Genomic DNA, 15,243 nt, shown 5'->3' with positions numbered 1-15,243 from the left:
TAACTTGTAATATTGTACTAAAGAGCATTTATTATACAAGTTGTATATTGCTTTATACGGCTTTTGACATTATTTGTGTCCACACACACGGTAAAGAAGGAAAATCTCTTTGTGGATATTTGGGTGGCCCTTAAAAGAGCCGTTGTGTTGACGTGGTTCGGTGTTGAACGTTTATCCGCCGAAGCCGTACAGAGTGCGTCCCTGGCGTTTCAGGGCGTACACCACATCCATGGCGGTGACGGTCTTTCTTTTGGCGTGCTCGGTGTAAGTGACGGCGTCGCGGATGACGTTCTCCAAAAAGACTTTGAGCACACCGCGAGTCTCTTCATAAATCAGGCCGGAAATACGCTTAACACCGCCACGGCGAGCCAGACGGCGAATAGCCGGCTTGGTGATGCCCTGGATGTTATCGCGAAGGACTTTACGATGACGCTTTGCGCCCCCTTTGCCGAGTCCCTTACCGCCTTTACCTCTACCAGACATGATACTGCTCTCTCGAAGTGAAGCCGCTCAATAAGATACACCCCAAAGAGGCCGAATATTTATCCTCCATCTCCTGGACCCAGTTGAGAACAGGCAAGGAGGCGGGTCTAAGACCTGCGCTCACACCATAGAAACCGTTCATAAACAAAGAGAAAGCCACAGCTTTTAACTTACTGGTGTATTTTTCTGCTGCAACCTCTCTGTACACACAAGGATCATCATCATCATCATTATTATTAATATTATTATTATTATTATTATTATTATTATTATTATTATTAGAGTTGTTATAAGTCGTAGTAGTAGTAGTAGTAGAATTTAACCCAAGGTATACAAAGTGAGTATTTCTATAAAAATATACAGACCAACACCCAGCGATGTATAGAGGTTAGTAACAGCACTCTGTGGTTGTACAACATTAACCTGCACTGTTTAGATGTAAAACATCCATTTGAGCACATCTGTGGCTTGAGGCCTGTATTCTATACTCCTAGGTCCAATACTAGGAGACCCGGTGTTCCCCGTTTGTCTGGGTACATTATAAACCAAGCCCATGTTTAACCCTGATAGTAGATTACAAGCAACAAAGAAAGGAATGTAAAGACAACATTCAGGAGTCATTTTATCAGCTGTAAAACACAAAATATTACAGAATCTATAAGGTTTATAGTCTAAATGAGCTATATTGTCTCCAACACTAATCTCATTCTAAAACTCAGTGTCATTCACAAAGAAAGCTCATTAAAGTCAAAATTCAAAATTCAAATATCAAACGTGGGTCAAAAGAAAACATCACTGTTCTGCTTGAAATATTTAGTCGACACCGTCTAGACACAGACCTCACTGTAAATGGGATCATTTGAACAGCTATGTTAGATTCCATGTATATAAGTTATAGATAAACAAGACAACAGCTATTGTACTGAAAGCAGAGCAATGAAGTGTGATTGTGATAGTTGTGTGTGACTGCCAGAATCTGGAAATCAACAGATTTCAAGCTGGTTATTAATCACTGTGACACACACACACACACACACACACACACACACACACACACACACTCACACACATACAGTTAAGTCCATATATATTTGGACACATGCAACATTTTCATACATTTGGCTATGTATGCCACAGAATAAACTGAAAATGGAAAAAAAAAAATAAAAAGATGCATTTGAAGAGCAGATGTTCAGCTTTAATTCAAGGGGTTGAACAAAATTATCAAGTAAAAGGTTCAGGAACTGCAACCATTTTTATGCACAGTCTCCACATTTTCAGGGGCTCCAATGTAATTGGACAAATGAATATAATCATAAATAAAATGTTCATTTTAAATATTTTGTTGAAAATCCTTTGCAGGCAATGACTGCAGGCCTGAAGTCTGGAGCCCATGGACATCACCAGAGACTGTGTTTCCTCCTTTCTGATGCTTTGCCAGGCCTTAACTGCAGCTGTCTTCAGTTAATGTTTGTTCGTGGGTCTTTCTGCCTTTAGTCATCTACTGTTGTCTTCCGTGGACGGCCAGGCCTTTTTATGTTGCTGAGCTCACCATTCCATTCTATTTTTTCTCAGAATCTACCAAACTGTTGATCTGGCCGGGACATTAGGAGTGGCCAGATCAACAGTTTGGTAGATTCTGAGAAAAAATAGAATGAATAAAAAGCTGTTTCATGTACCGGTGTAGGCTATTCCTTCATTATTGATGAAGAAATAATGAAGGAATAGCCTACACCGGTACATGAAACAGCTTTTTATTCATTCTATTTTTTCTCAGAATCTACCAAACTGTTGATCTGGGGGGCTGCCAAACTGTTGAAAAAGGGGGCTGGCTACTCTCAAGAGCTGTAATTCCTAAACCCTTCCTCCAATTTGAATTTAAATACCCTCAAATTAAAGCCGAGAGACTTTCAGCCCACTATAAATATACAACTATAGCTTGAATATGATTTGGTAAATACCAAAAAAAAAAAAAAAAAAAAAAACTAAAATTGTGCATGTGTCCAAATATATATGGACCTCACTGTATATGAAAGTTGTACTCTACTTCTAAAGATTATCAGTCAAGAACTTGTTGCAATTTTGAAATTTGGCCAATAACATCAAATAGTATTCATAACAGTGAAGTTTTAATTATGCAATTTATTGCTTTTATATTAGCTTTCTTCTTGTTGTTTTTGTTAGAAGTAGTAGTAGAAGCAATATTCTAAAATGTGCAAATGTAGCACTGGGTAAAAGGAAAAAAAAAAACCTACTACTACTAATAATAGTAACCTGAAACTATTTGTAACCATTTTGAGTTTTTTTAATACAATTTACTACTAATACCACCACTACTACTACTACTACTACTGCTATCAGCAGCAACAGTACTAGTACTACTACTTAAAGGAGCAAATAGAAGCAAAATTGGCAATCAAACATTCATCGTAATTCTAGAGCTCTGTACCTGAGGTCATAATTAGCTCATAATAATCAACACTGGTGAATTTAGCTCTCTTTCTGTTTAAACACAAAACAAAGAATAAACAATTTTTTTGTCCATGCTACTATATTTTAATATTTAATTACAAATTAGATAATAATGCTAATAAAATAATAATACTAATAATTCAGCCTTCTGTTTCTTTACTCAGTAAGGCAACAATCTTATTTTCCCAGCTCCAGTTGGACTCTGCTTCATTAAATATTCAGATATACTAAGAGGAGATGACGACTACATGTGGTCTTTGAGGACATTATATTTATAATCACACCTTCCAGTGTCACCCACATGAGGATGAGGTTCCCCCTTAAGTCTGGTTCCTCTCAAGGTTTCTCCATAAGGGTGTTTTTCCTTACTACAATCACTTCAGCCACCTCAGGCTTGTTCATCAGGAATAAATACAAACACATTTAAATAAGTCTAATATTAACCTTGAGTTTTTATGTTGTGTTCATGTTCTGTAAAGCTGTTTGAGAGACGTCCATTGCTAAAAGCACTATACAAATAAATGTGTATTTATCTATTTATTTTCAATTACTCTTCTTATCCCTGAACACAATATTCCTAACACAAACACTCTGTACTCTCCATCTTTAAATCATTTCTGTAAAGCAGATACACATACATGAGATATATATATATATATAAATAAATGTATATCTCTAAATTTATACATACATACACACATTATATATATATATATATATATATATATATATATATATATATATATATATAATTAATTAAACACACACAAAGTGAACTTTATATGACAAACTCAGCTCCCACACACAGATATGAAGAAGTGCTCATTTACCAGAGAGAATGTGGTGGCTCTTAAAAGAGCCTTTGTGTACGTTAGACAGAATTGAGGTCTAAGCGCGCTCTCCGCGAATACGGCGGGCCAGCTGAATGTCCTTAGGCATGATGGTCACTCTCTTGGCGTGAATGGCGCACAGGTTGGTGTCCTCGAACAGACCGACCAGGTACGCCTCGCTAGCCTCCTGCAAGGCCATGACGGCCGAGCTCTGGAAACGCAAGTCGGTCTTGAAATCCTGAGCGATTTCTCTCACCAGGCGCTGGAAGGGCAGCTTACGGATAAGCAGCTCAGTAGACTTCTGATAACGGCGGATCTCCCTCAGAGCCACGGTGCCGGGCCTGTAACGGTGAGGCTTCTTCACGCCGCCGGTAGCCGGGGCGCTCTTGCGAGCAGCTTTAGTGGCGAGTTGCTTCCTGGGCGCTTTGCCACCAGTGGACTTACGAGCGGTCTGCTTGGTTCTTGCCATAGTGTCGAGCTGTGAACTTCACGGAGGAAAAACACAATAAACGACGCTGGCGAACGCTGTCTTTTTAAGCCCTAACGCCGCCCTGTTCTCATTGGGCGGATTGAAAGCAGACGTCTGCCATTGGATAGAACGCGTTACGTCACCTGATGACTATTGGACCGTTCTCTGTCACGGACAAAGTTTGATACCCAAACCGCCCGCCCCTATTTTACTGGCGCTCGCAGTAGCACAGCGCTTTTGTTCTCTGTCAGCAACCTACTGTCTCTTTCTGTCATTTAGAGAGCAGGCTTCATTATTAATAATAATAATAATAATAATAATAATAAAAACTAGCAATATTATTAGTAATAATAATAATAATAAATTTTAACACTTATTTGGGAAATTTTCTTTATAAAGTCCACACTCACAGCATTAATAAAAACTAGGATGAAATTGCACTTTTCCAGTAAAAGTGGGTGGCTCTTAAAAGAGCCTTTTTTGGGTGGTGAGAAACGCAGCGCTGAGTGAGTTTACTTGGTCTTGACGGCCTTCTCGGTCTTCTTGGGCAGCAGCACGGCCTGAATGTTGGGCAGTACACCTCCCTGAGCGATCGTCACTCCTCCGAGCAGTTTGTTCAGCTCCTCGTCGTTACGCACAGCGAGCTGCAGGTGGCGGGGAATGATACGGGTCTTCTTGTTGTCACGGGCGGCGTTGCCAGCCAACTCGAGGATCTCAGCTGTCAGATACTCGAGCACGGCGGCCAAGTAAACCGGAGCGCCGGCACCGACGCGCTGTGCGTAATTACCTTTACGCAGAAGCCTGTGCACACGACCCACGGGGAACTGCAGTCCGGCCCTGGATGAACGAGTCTTGGCCTTAGCCCTAGTTTTACCGCCGGTTTTGCCTCTTCCGCTCATCTTGTAGCTCAGATACGTTCTAAGAACAACAACGAAATAACAGCGCTGTTCTTCTAGCACTCTGTGATATAACCGTCACGTCATATCTCTTATTGGCTAAGATCCTTGTGACGGAAGAACCAATCCGAGACACGCCGTAGAATTCCTGGGTCAGTCCATCATTGTATTGTACGCCACACGCCCCTCCCACTCCCGTGTGTGTGGGCGCGCGTGCGTTGTGTGTGAGAGTGAGTGAGAGAGAATGAAATCAAAATAAAAAAAAGACTAAATGCATATCATTGTAGAGAGAAAATATTTTGTAAACTGATTTATGATCAGTATCTTGATTATTCACTGGTTTTATATCTATAAAGCTTATATTATTATAGAAGAGAGTAAAGACAAATGCACATGGATTTAAAATGTAAACTGTCCAATTGTCCCTAGTTGTCCATACGTTTATGTGAAGGTGAATGTACAAGTCTGTAGCTGCCTAAACACTCGGTACAGAATCCACTAAAGTCATCATTTTGTTTATCTTATTTATCAGAATAGGAAACAGCTGTTTAAGGGAAAATATGGGTGGCTCTTAAAAGAGCCGTTTGAGGAGTAAAAAACATGAGAAACACGTTTACTTCTTCTTGGGAGCCTTTTTGGCCTTCGCCGCTTTGGGCTTTACAGCCTTTACCTTCTTGGGGGTCGCCGGCTTTTTGGCCCTCTTGGGGCTCTTGGCTGCTTTCTTGGGGGTTGCCGGCTTTTTGGCCTTCTTGGGGCTTTTGGTGGCTTTCTTGACGGCAGCGACGGGCTTCTTCGTCTTCTTGGGAGACTTCTTGGCTGCGGGTTTTTTGGCCGCTACTTTCTTGGGCTTCTTAGCCGCGGCGGGCTTTTTGGCGGCCGCCTTTGTCGCTTTGGGCGCGGCTTTCTTTGCGGGCTTCTTAAGTTCGGTCTGCTTCTTGTTCAGCTTGAAAGATCCAGACGCGCCGGTCCCTTTGGTCTGCACCAGAGTGCCTTTAGTAACGAGGCCCTTGACGGCGAGCTTGACGCGAGAGTTGTTCTTCTCCACGTCGTATCCGCCGGCAGCCAAAGCTTTCTTCAGGGCGGCAAGAGACACGCCGCTCCTTTCCTTGGACGAGGAAACCGCTTTGACGATGAGCTCGCCGACGCTAGGACCTGTTTTCTTAGTCTTCGAAGCTGCCTTCTTCTTGGGCGCTTTGGCCGGCGCGGCGGCGGGAGCGACTTCAGCCATCTCTCTCTCTCTCTGGGAGCTAATAGTAGAATAAACGAGTGTACCGCTGTACGCTGTGTAACACGGGAACCTTCCTTCTCTCGATCGGGGGGCTGGGCTTAAAAGTAAGCATGAGAACGTTGTAGACTCAACCGGCCGAGACTGAACGACTGCGCTTCCGAGACACCGTGACAAGTGTGTTTTCTCACGGCGTTTCTCAGCGAAAATACGACGCTGCAGACAAGATCCCGAGCGTTCAGCAACATGTTTGTTGAGCAGGGACTTTGTTGCTCGCTACGAGCTCACGTCGGGTCTCGGGAAAAAGGACAATGTCGCGCAGCGAGCACAAAAGTGTACGGTGCGTCTGGGGCTCGCTCCGGCTTGCGGCGCATTTGGGGCGATGTGGCGTGTAAAAAGTTGACAAAAAGAGGGACGGGGCTTGTTAGTGGTGTTTACCGAGTTGCGGGAGAACCTTGTGAATGACACTGATGTATTTGTATCGACTGAGTGTTGTGTGTAATAATTGTAACGGAGCTCCGTTTGTGCTGCGTAAAGCACATGTATACTAGAGACAGACAGACAGTGCGAGTTGTGGGTGTCCATTTGCGTGTGTCTTTGTTTCTGTTTGTTTGTTTAGACGTGTTGCTGTTGTTGTGTTCCTCTGTTTGTGCTTGTACCTGTGCTGTTTGTGCTTGTCTCTCACTCGATCTCTCTCGCTCTCACTCGATCTCTCTCGCTCTCACTCGATCTCTCTCGCTCTCACTCGATCTCTCTCGCTCTCACTCGATCTCTCTCGCTCTCACTCGATCTCTCTCGCTCTCACTCGATCTCTCTCGCTCTCACTCGATCTCTCTCGCTCTCACTCGATCTCTCTCGCTCTCACTCGATCTCTCTCGCTCTCACTCGATCTCTCTCGCTCTCACTCGATCTCTCTCGCTCTCACTCGATCTCTCTCGCTCTCACTCGATCTCTCTCGCTCTCACTCGATCTCGCTCGCTCTCACTCGATCTCGCTCGCTCTCTCTCTTTCTCTCTCTCTCTCGCTCGCTCTCTCTCTTTCTCGCTCGCTCGCTCTCTCTCTTTCTCTCTCGCTCGCTCTCTCTCTCTTTCTCTCTCGCTCGCTCTCTCTCTCTTTCTCTCTCGCTCGCTCTCTCTCTCTTTCTCTCTCGCTCGCTCTCTCTCTCTTTCTCTCTCGCTCGCTCTCTCTCTCTTTCTCTCTCGCTCGCTCTCTCTCTCTTTCTCTCTCGCTCGCTCTCTCTCTCTTTCTCTCTCGCTCGCTCTCTCTCTCTTTCTCTCTCGCTCGCTCTCTCTCTCTTTCTCTCTCGCTCGCTCTCTCTCTCTTTCTCTCTCGCTCGCTCTCTCTCTCTTTCTCTCTCGCTCGCTCTCTCTCTCTTTCTCTCTCGCTCGCTCTCTCTCTCTTTCTCTCTCGCTCGCTCTCTCTCTCTTTCTCTCTCGCTCGCTCTCTCTCTCTTTCTCTCTCGCTCGCTCTCTCTCTTTCTCTCTCACTCGCTCTCTCTCTTTCTCTCTCACTCGCTCTCTCTCTTTCTCTCTCACTCGCTCTCTCTCTTTCTCTCTCACTCGCTCTCTCTCTTTCTCTCTCACTCGCTCTCTCTCTTTCTCTCTCACTCGCTCTCTCTCTTTCTCTCTCACTCGCTCTCTCTCTCTCTGTCTCTATCTGTGAGACACCCTTCTCCCTGACAGCTCTCAATAAAACTTCAGCTAGTGATAAAGAAATTAAACACTTTTTTTTACTTAATTAATTATTACATCTGATTGAGTGATGAATTACATGAAAGTAGTTAAAAAATAATTTACAACATTAAAGGAATAAAAATAATAAACTTCAATAAAATTCCTTATTGATCTTCAAAATGAGTTGAATTTTTTTTTTCAAGAATTCACTTCAAATTTTCACCTTCTAACATTCACTTTAAGATGAACTGTGAGTAAACATTTGAAATGACTTTTCATATAAAAGCTCGTTCTGAGCTGAGATCTAGTGATTTTTTTAAAGTCTGTAATCCACCTGAATTGACAGTTCACTGTTTATTAGTTCATTCATATAAATAAATGGACAAAAGAGAGAAAAGCACCAGTGGGCAGAGAGATGACCCTGATGTAGAGTCCTGGTGCCACCCACTGTACTTTTAGTTAGTTTAGATTAGGGTATGCAGCTAGTTTTTCTTTACTGTCAATTTATTTAGCTCAAAAAAAAAAAAAAAAGACTACATCTACACGAGGCTCTGTTTTTAATTCTGTTCATTTCTTTATGCTGTCAATGTTCTACCTTTTGTGAGTCTAGCTCCACTGTCCCTTTGTGTCCTGAGTCCTCATGTTCTGTCTGTAATTTCTTGTCATTTGGATCATTAAAGTAATAAGCTAAAGTAATAAGTAATAGCTGCTTTTCCCCTCCTAAATTTTCATGATTTTCACCTCTTATATTAATAGATATGACATCATTATATATAATTAATTGTGTATTAATAAAGTGTCCACTTTCAGTAAATGATACTAATTCTATGTAATTGAGCATGGTGATTATTCTGGGGAAGGAACAGATTGATCTTTTGTCCTTTACCTGGTCTCTACTCAGGAGCGCTGCTTCTTTAGTGTCTTTTCATATGATACTGAAGTCCTTTGGGGAGATTTTCTATTTGTTGTTGTTTTTTTTTAACCCTTAAAATAAACATAAAGCATCATAGGGTCTGGGGTTTATTATATTTAATAAAAATTACATTCAATAACCAATAAACAAATATAATGAATTTACTGACAGTCACTATAACTCTAATGTCTAACATTTTTAAATGCTGTCTATGTTCAGTTTAACATTCTTGCTGGTTTGACGTAAGTCTGACGTAAAAAGTCTGATGTAAGAAAACATTTTCATAAAAAGTGCAAATACATGATTTAGTCATAAAAGTCTTATTCTGTCCTCTTTCTTTTCCTAACATCCCCATGTTTGTTCTGCTGATCCACAGTCACCTGGTATGACATCATTGCTATAATTTTGTGTAACTATACAGATAATCTATACAGATATCTAGGGTAAGATAATATCCAAGCTCATACTGAGCTGGATTTAATGGATGTCTGTATAAAATTGTAATAATGATGTGGCCAAACAAAGAAAGCAATAAACATAGTGTAAAACTGTATACAGAGTGTGTGACAATCATTTAGGATATTTTCAAATATTATGAATGATCTATGGTATTTGGTATTTACCAAAACATATTCAGGCTATAGTTGTATATTTACAGTGGGCTGAAAGTCTCTCAGCTTTAATTTGAGGGTATATAAATCCAAATTGGAGGAAGGGTTTAGGAATTACAGCTCTTGAGAGTAGCCAGCCCCCTTTTACAGGGGACCAAAAGTAATCGGACAGTTGAATAAAAAGCTGTTTCATGGACAGGTGTAGGCTATTCCTTCATTATTTCTTCATCAATTAAGCAGGTAACAGGTCTGGAGTTGATTCTAAGTGTGGTATTTTCACTTGGAATCTGTTGCTGTGAACTTATATCATGCCTTCAAAGGAGCTCTCCATGCAAGTCAAACAGGCCATCATTAGGCTTCATAAACAAAACAAATCCATCAGAAAGATAGCGAGAACATTAGGAGTGGCCAGATCGACAGTATGGTAGATTCTGAGAAAAAATAGTATGCAATGGTGAGCTCAGCGACATAAAAAGGCCTGGCCGTCCACGGAAGACAACAGTAGATGACTAAAGGCAAGACTCGCGAACAAACATCAACTGAAGACAGCTGCAGTTAAGGCCTGGCAAAGCATCAGAAAGGAGGAAACCCAGTCTCTGGTGATGTCCATGGGCTCCAGACTTCAGGCAGTCATTGCCTGCAATGGACTTTCAACAAAATATTAAAAATGAACATATATATATATATATGTTTATCTATAACAAACAGAGTCTACTTATATACATGTAATCTAACATAGCTGTTCAAATGATCCCATTTACAGTGAGGCCTGTGTCTAGACGGTGTCGACTAAATATTTCAAGCAGAACAGTGATGTTTTCTTTTGACCCACGTTTGATATTTGAATTTTGACTTCAATGAGCTTTCTTTGTGAATGACACTGAGTTTTAGAATGAGATTAGTGTTGGAGACAATATAGCTCATTTAGACTATAAACCTTATAAATTCTGCAATATATTGTGTTTTACAGCTGATAAAATGACTCCTGAATGTTGTCTTTACATTCCTTTCTGTGTTGCTTGTAATCTACTATCAGGGTTAAACATGGGCTCGGTTTATAATGTACCCAGACAAACGGGGAACACCGGGCCTCCTAGTAGTGGACCTAGGAGTATAGAATACAGGCCTCAAGCCACAGATGTGCTCAAATGGATGTTTTACATCTAAACAGTGCAGGTTAATGTTGTACAACCACAGAGTGATGTTACTAACCTCTATACATTGCTGGGTGTTGGTCTGTATATTTTTATTGAAATACTCACTTTGCATACCTTAGGTTAAATTCCACTACTACTACTAAGCCTTATAACAATAATAATAATAATTATAATGATGATCCTTGTGTGTATATAGAGGTTGCAGCAGAAAAATACACTAGCAAGTTAAAAGCTGTGAGATAAGAGATGTTCCTTCTTTACTTTCGTCAAAAGCCGATATATATTTATATAATAGATGCTCGTGAGTACAATAATATACAAGTTGACTGATTTTATATACATCTGTCTTTCTCTTTTGCTTTCATATTGTGTGTGTGTGTGTGTGTGTGTGTATAAAGACTGTTGGTAGAAACAGGATTTTTTTCCCCTTTTCTTTTGTCAGAAAGCACAAAGTTGTACAAATTTGTACATAATAATAAATCATTTTAAATTAATAAATTATCGTAAATAATGTACAAAATTGAAAGTGTAAAACGGCGGAAGGGAAACAAAGCACAGCGGACTAGTGTTAATTTCGTCAGACGAGACGAGACGAAATATGTTCGTCAACAACCTTTTATTTCATGACTAAGACGAGACGATGACAAGACTGCACCACTGTCCAAAAACGCTGACTAAGCCTAAATTAACATGCATTATTGTTGACGAAAAAAGACGAGACAAAAATGTGTTGTATGAAATAAAAACTAAGATAAAATCTCTCTTCATTTTCGTCTACAATTGTCTCTGCTTTTTCATCAGCTGTTACGCCTTTAAAATATTCAGCACGAGTTCGCAGCTTCGCGCTGTTGCTCAAGTTACAGGTCCGCGAAGCGGGTCCGGCTTATTATATTGCTACCTACCAAATAAATCAATAATTTGACTCAAAATGATGATTTAAAAAAGTGTTTATCGATTTAAAAACAATTGTATTGTTTCCTCTAAAGAAAATAGTGCGCTCCGTCTCTACGGTTAGAATCCTGTGTGTCCATGGCAACGCTCTGTTTTTCATGGCAACGGTGTGTTATAGTTCGCAGCGGTCTGTTATCAAGAAATAAAATAGTGTGTGTGTAGAAAGAATTCGTCCACACGCCGCTCAAAAAATAAATAAATAAATAATCCTGAGCACAAGTCCACCCCTGGTCTAGGTAGGCTTTTTGTGTTAAATTATATTTCCTGTCGCTGCGCAGGCTCTTTTATTGTACATGACAGCTTATGTCCCGATGACCGGTCTTTGCATTACGATTAAAAGCAGGATCAATAAAGTAAAAAATGTGATGTGCAGTCAAGTTCGAGTGTATGCACTGTTTAAACGAGTGTTCTCAACTTCTCACTGATACTTTTGTGATTCGTAGAGTTTTGACAAGTTTTATAGCCTTGATATTGTTTCTTATTCAAAAGTGGTGACAGAAAAAACTCAGCACCCCCAACCTGAAACCTCTTCCCACGCCCCTGTCACAATCACATCATAATCAAAATTAATAATTAGGCTTAAAAGCAAATGTATATGTAAGGGAATCAAGTTTAACAATTACATGTAATATTGCTCCAAATATCATCAATAATGGTGTGTGCAATACCATGTATAACTTGCATTAATTTGGTAATTAATATATCTATCTATCTATCTATCTATCTATCTATCTATCTTAGGCTTTTCATTAATTTATTTATTTCCACTATAACACTTGATTCTTCCTGATATTATTGCATTAAATGAGGCCTCGTTGTATTTATTCTTACAATAGATTCCAGATGTGGTCAAGCTACAATTTTTTGACTAAAACTAGACTAAAATTAAAAGACTTTTAGTCGACTAAAACTTGACTAAGATACCTTGAGTTTTCTTTTGACTAAAACTAGACTAAAATGACGAGACTTTTAGTCGACTAAAACTAAGACTAACAAAAAAGATATGTGAATGACTAAATATGACTAAAACTAACAAGGACATTTGGCACAAGACTAAGACTAAGACTAAATTAAAAATAGGTGACGAAATTAACACTACAGCGGACACAGTGGATGAAGAAGAACTAGACAACACTAGTAGATAGCAGTAGATATCCCTCAAGTCTATACTCGTCTCTCACACTTTAGGGCTTTGACTATATTCTCACATCAGATCAGCAAAACAAGCTAACCATATTAGCTACTCAGAGTCAGTTTGGTGCTACAGCTGACTCTGAGTAGCTAATATGGTTAATATTAGCTACTCAGAGTCAGCTGTAGCACCAAACTTGTCTTCTACTGCACTCCAACCTTTACGTTTATTCCCAATGTCTCTGTACACGTCACTGAGAGCTCGTATATGTGAAGGTGGACCTACAATGAGGTTAGAAAGTTTTCTTCTGCTGTGAGGTGAAGTTAGGAAACACCAGGCCACACGCGCTGGAGGATCTGAGAGGAACCTTTACAGCTTGGCTGTCACAACTGTGACAACTGTGACATCTGTTCAGAATGACAAAATGTTCATGAAAACCTGATTATCTGTCGCTTTGTTTCTCTTCATCAGGATAATGAAGTACTTCAGTAGCTGGGAATATAAAGAGCAGTAGGACACACTCTGGATAAATAAACACACACTTTCATTTCAGCTTTAAACAGGTCTCACAGCTACCAATCAAAATGTAGGAATATTACACTTCAAATTTCACTCCTGGGTCATTCATTGAGTCAGGGCTAACATAAGGGTCAAAGGTTAGGTCGTGTCCATGGTAATAATAACTCACACAACAAAAGCAGATTTACAAAAGCATCAGAAAGCAGCATTAAGTGCGTTAATAAACACCTTAATAAACACACACACTCACACACACAGACACACAATATACCTGTTAGGTAACAAATCAGCTGTACAGGCTCACGTGTATGTGTGATTATATGAGACGTACTGTACCGTATCAACTCATTGGTAGCAGTAACAGAGACAGAGAGACAATATCAGGGTCCATCTTATTTATAAAAGTTCACACCTAATTAGTGTTCTTGGTGGAAGTGCAGTCATTAGGAGGGCTAAATTTATATCTAATTAGCTTCCTAACAAGAACGTCTTACACTCCAAATCCATACTTAAGTGTTTAGCACTATAGATTGTCTGCAGCTGTTCTCTATCAGGATAACTGCAGAGAAACACAAACACACGTTAGGACTGCGCTTTAGTGGTGAAGTCCAAGTATAAATACACACACACAATTGCAGTTTTCAGGGAGTTTGGAAAAGTCCCAGAAAGAATTGAGAATTGTTCACCACTTCTAAGAGATCTGCTTCTAAACAGTTGAACACACTTTTGACAAAAGATGTGGGAAGTGTGTCAAGATAGCAGGTTTAGGATTTGAGGTGCTGTACTCACTATTTCTTCTGAAGATTAGCAACCGATTGCTTCAAAAGCAGATTGCATCTGCAGTCTGCAGATATGCTTGGCATTGAAGATAAAGCCTTCATAAATAGCACACTAGCGTTCTGGCTAATGCATCTCTTTCTGACAGAGACAGATCTAGATTCAGTAGTGATCAGAAGTGATCACATCCGATTAATAACAATGGATAAAATGAACACAATATCATAAAAACATAAACACAATATCAGGGTACTAACAGTAACACGTTACTCTACTGAGTAGTTTTGTACATAAAGATAGATGGGATCTAATATTTTGTGTGTGTGTGTGTGTGTACCTCATCACAGTTGAACACCAGCACCTGTCTGCCCAGCGGTCCTCCGAGTGCTTTAACAGACTCGGTTTTACCGGTTCCTGCTGGCCCATATGGGTTTCCTCCTAAACCCATCCTCATAGCCTGAGTTAGCGTAAGGTAGCACTCCATCCGTTAGAGGAGTGTGCACTAGCTTAGGGGCGTTACCCTGAAGTATAAAGACCAAAAGAGAGTTAAAAGCGTGATGGTTAGAGACCACACATGGTGTGTGTATACCTGGTATTCGTAGGTGTAGTTAAACACTGCATCCACCATGTGTCCAGTGCATCACTGATCAGTGTTCAGGTAGAAACGCAGCTGTTTCTTCCACACCCAATCATCTGCACTGTGAACCTGAACCTCCAGCAGCTCCCGCACCACCGACAGGTTGTGGATCACATCCAGGATCAGAGCTTTCAGCTTCAACTGAAGCACACTGGACTCTGAAATTATACAAACAACACTTGGTGGCTGTATAGGATTTAGATCTGCATTAACTAGCATTGACTCTTTACTAGTCACTACGCTATGAAATGTATTTATTAAACACACTAATTTACACACTGGAACACACAGAAACACATGCTTCCGCACCTGTAGACTCTATGCGGGCATTTGTGTCGGTGTAGTGCTCTAGTTTAGCTGTGAGCTCCAGCTCCAGTTGGTGAAGGTTCTGCTCACGAATGGTGCTTTCTACATCCTGTGTAAACTGTATCTGTTCAGCCAGGCATAGGATCTGCTCACACAAACACACACACACAAAATCCACCATTTCATTCCTTT

The 15,243-nt window shown here is 40.5% G+C and overlaps 5 protein-coding genes across 5 annotated transcripts in view; all 5 read right to left on the bottom strand.

Annotated features, from left to right (window-relative positions):
• LOC132858895 (uncharacterized) overlaps nt 1–15,243 on the bottom strand; it is a 338,173-nt gene that overhangs the window by 215,256 nt on the left and 107,674 nt on the right. The window lies entirely within an intron of this gene.
• LOC132858962 (histone H3-like) lies at nt 132–4,254 on the bottom strand. The gene is made up of 2 exons (XM_060889511.1): nt 3,926–4,254; nt 132–490 (listed from the first exon to the last, which is right to left on the bottom strand). Exons 1-2 carry the CDS (start codon nt 4,252–4,254, stop codon nt 172–174), a joined length of 648 nt encoding a protein of 215 aa, XP_060745494.1. The 3' UTR covers nt 132–171.
• On the bottom strand, nt 4,693–5,174 carry LOC132858936 (histone H2A-like). Its single transcript, XM_060889489.1, has one exon. It carries the CDS (start codon nt 5,151–5,153, stop codon nt 4,767–4,769), a length of 387 nt encoding a protein of 128 aa, XP_060745472.1. The 5' UTR covers nt 5,154–5,174; the 3' UTR covers nt 4,693–4,766.
• On the bottom strand, nt 5,660–6,433 carry LOC132858913 (histone H1-like). The gene has a single exon (XM_060889467.1). The coding sequence runs from the start codon at nt 6,376–6,378 to the stop codon at nt 5,764–5,766; it is 615 nt and encodes a 204-aa protein (XP_060745450.1). The 5' UTR covers nt 6,379–6,433; the 3' UTR covers nt 5,660–5,763.
• The window catches only part of LOC132858920 (cytoplasmic dynein 2 heavy chain 1-like), a 2,724-nt gene continuing 650 nt past the window's right edge, over nt 13,170–15,243 (bottom strand). The window contains exons 3-6 of the mRNA XM_060889474.1: nt 15,055–15,196; nt 14,698–14,903; nt 14,446–14,629; nt 13,170–13,219 (exon numbers count right to left, since the gene is read on the bottom strand). Coding sequence (XP_060745457.1) covers nt 14,749–14,903; nt 15,055–15,196 — 297 coding nt within the window. The 3' untranslated portion in view covers nt 13,170–13,219; nt 14,446–14,629; nt 14,698–14,748. The remainder of the gene's footprint in view (nt 13,220–14,445; nt 14,630–14,697; nt 14,904–15,054; nt 15,197–15,243) is intronic.

The sequence above is a fragment of the Tachysurus vachellii genome, chromosome 16 (assembly GCF_030014155.1).
Source record: "Tachysurus vachellii isolate PV-2020 chromosome 16, HZAU_Pvac_v1, whole genome shotgun sequence".
In the NCBI taxonomy this organism is placed as follows: Eukaryota; Metazoa; Chordata; class Actinopteri; order Siluriformes; family Bagridae; genus Tachysurus; species Tachysurus vachellii.
The sequence above is the reverse complement of the archived record's forward strand: the minus strand, read 5'-3'. Positions and strand labels throughout refer to the sequence as shown.

Coding starts and splice junctions, on each gene's coding strand:
- LOC132858962 (XM_060889511.1), bottom strand. CDS start 4,254: ATGGCAAGAACCAAGCAGACCGCTCGTAAGTCCACTGGTGGCAAAGCG. Junction 491..3,925: donor CTGTTCGAGGACACCAACCT/GTGCGCCATTCA, acceptor ACTTCGAGAGAG/CAGTATCATGTCTGGTAGAG.
- LOC132858913 (XM_060889467.1), bottom strand. CDS start 6,378: ATGGCTGAAGTCGCTCCCGCCGCCGCGCCGGCCAAAGCGCCCAAGAAG.
- LOC132858936 (XM_060889489.1), bottom strand. CDS start 5,153: ATGAGCGGAAGAGGCAAAACCGGCGGTAAAACTAGGGCTAAGGCCAAG.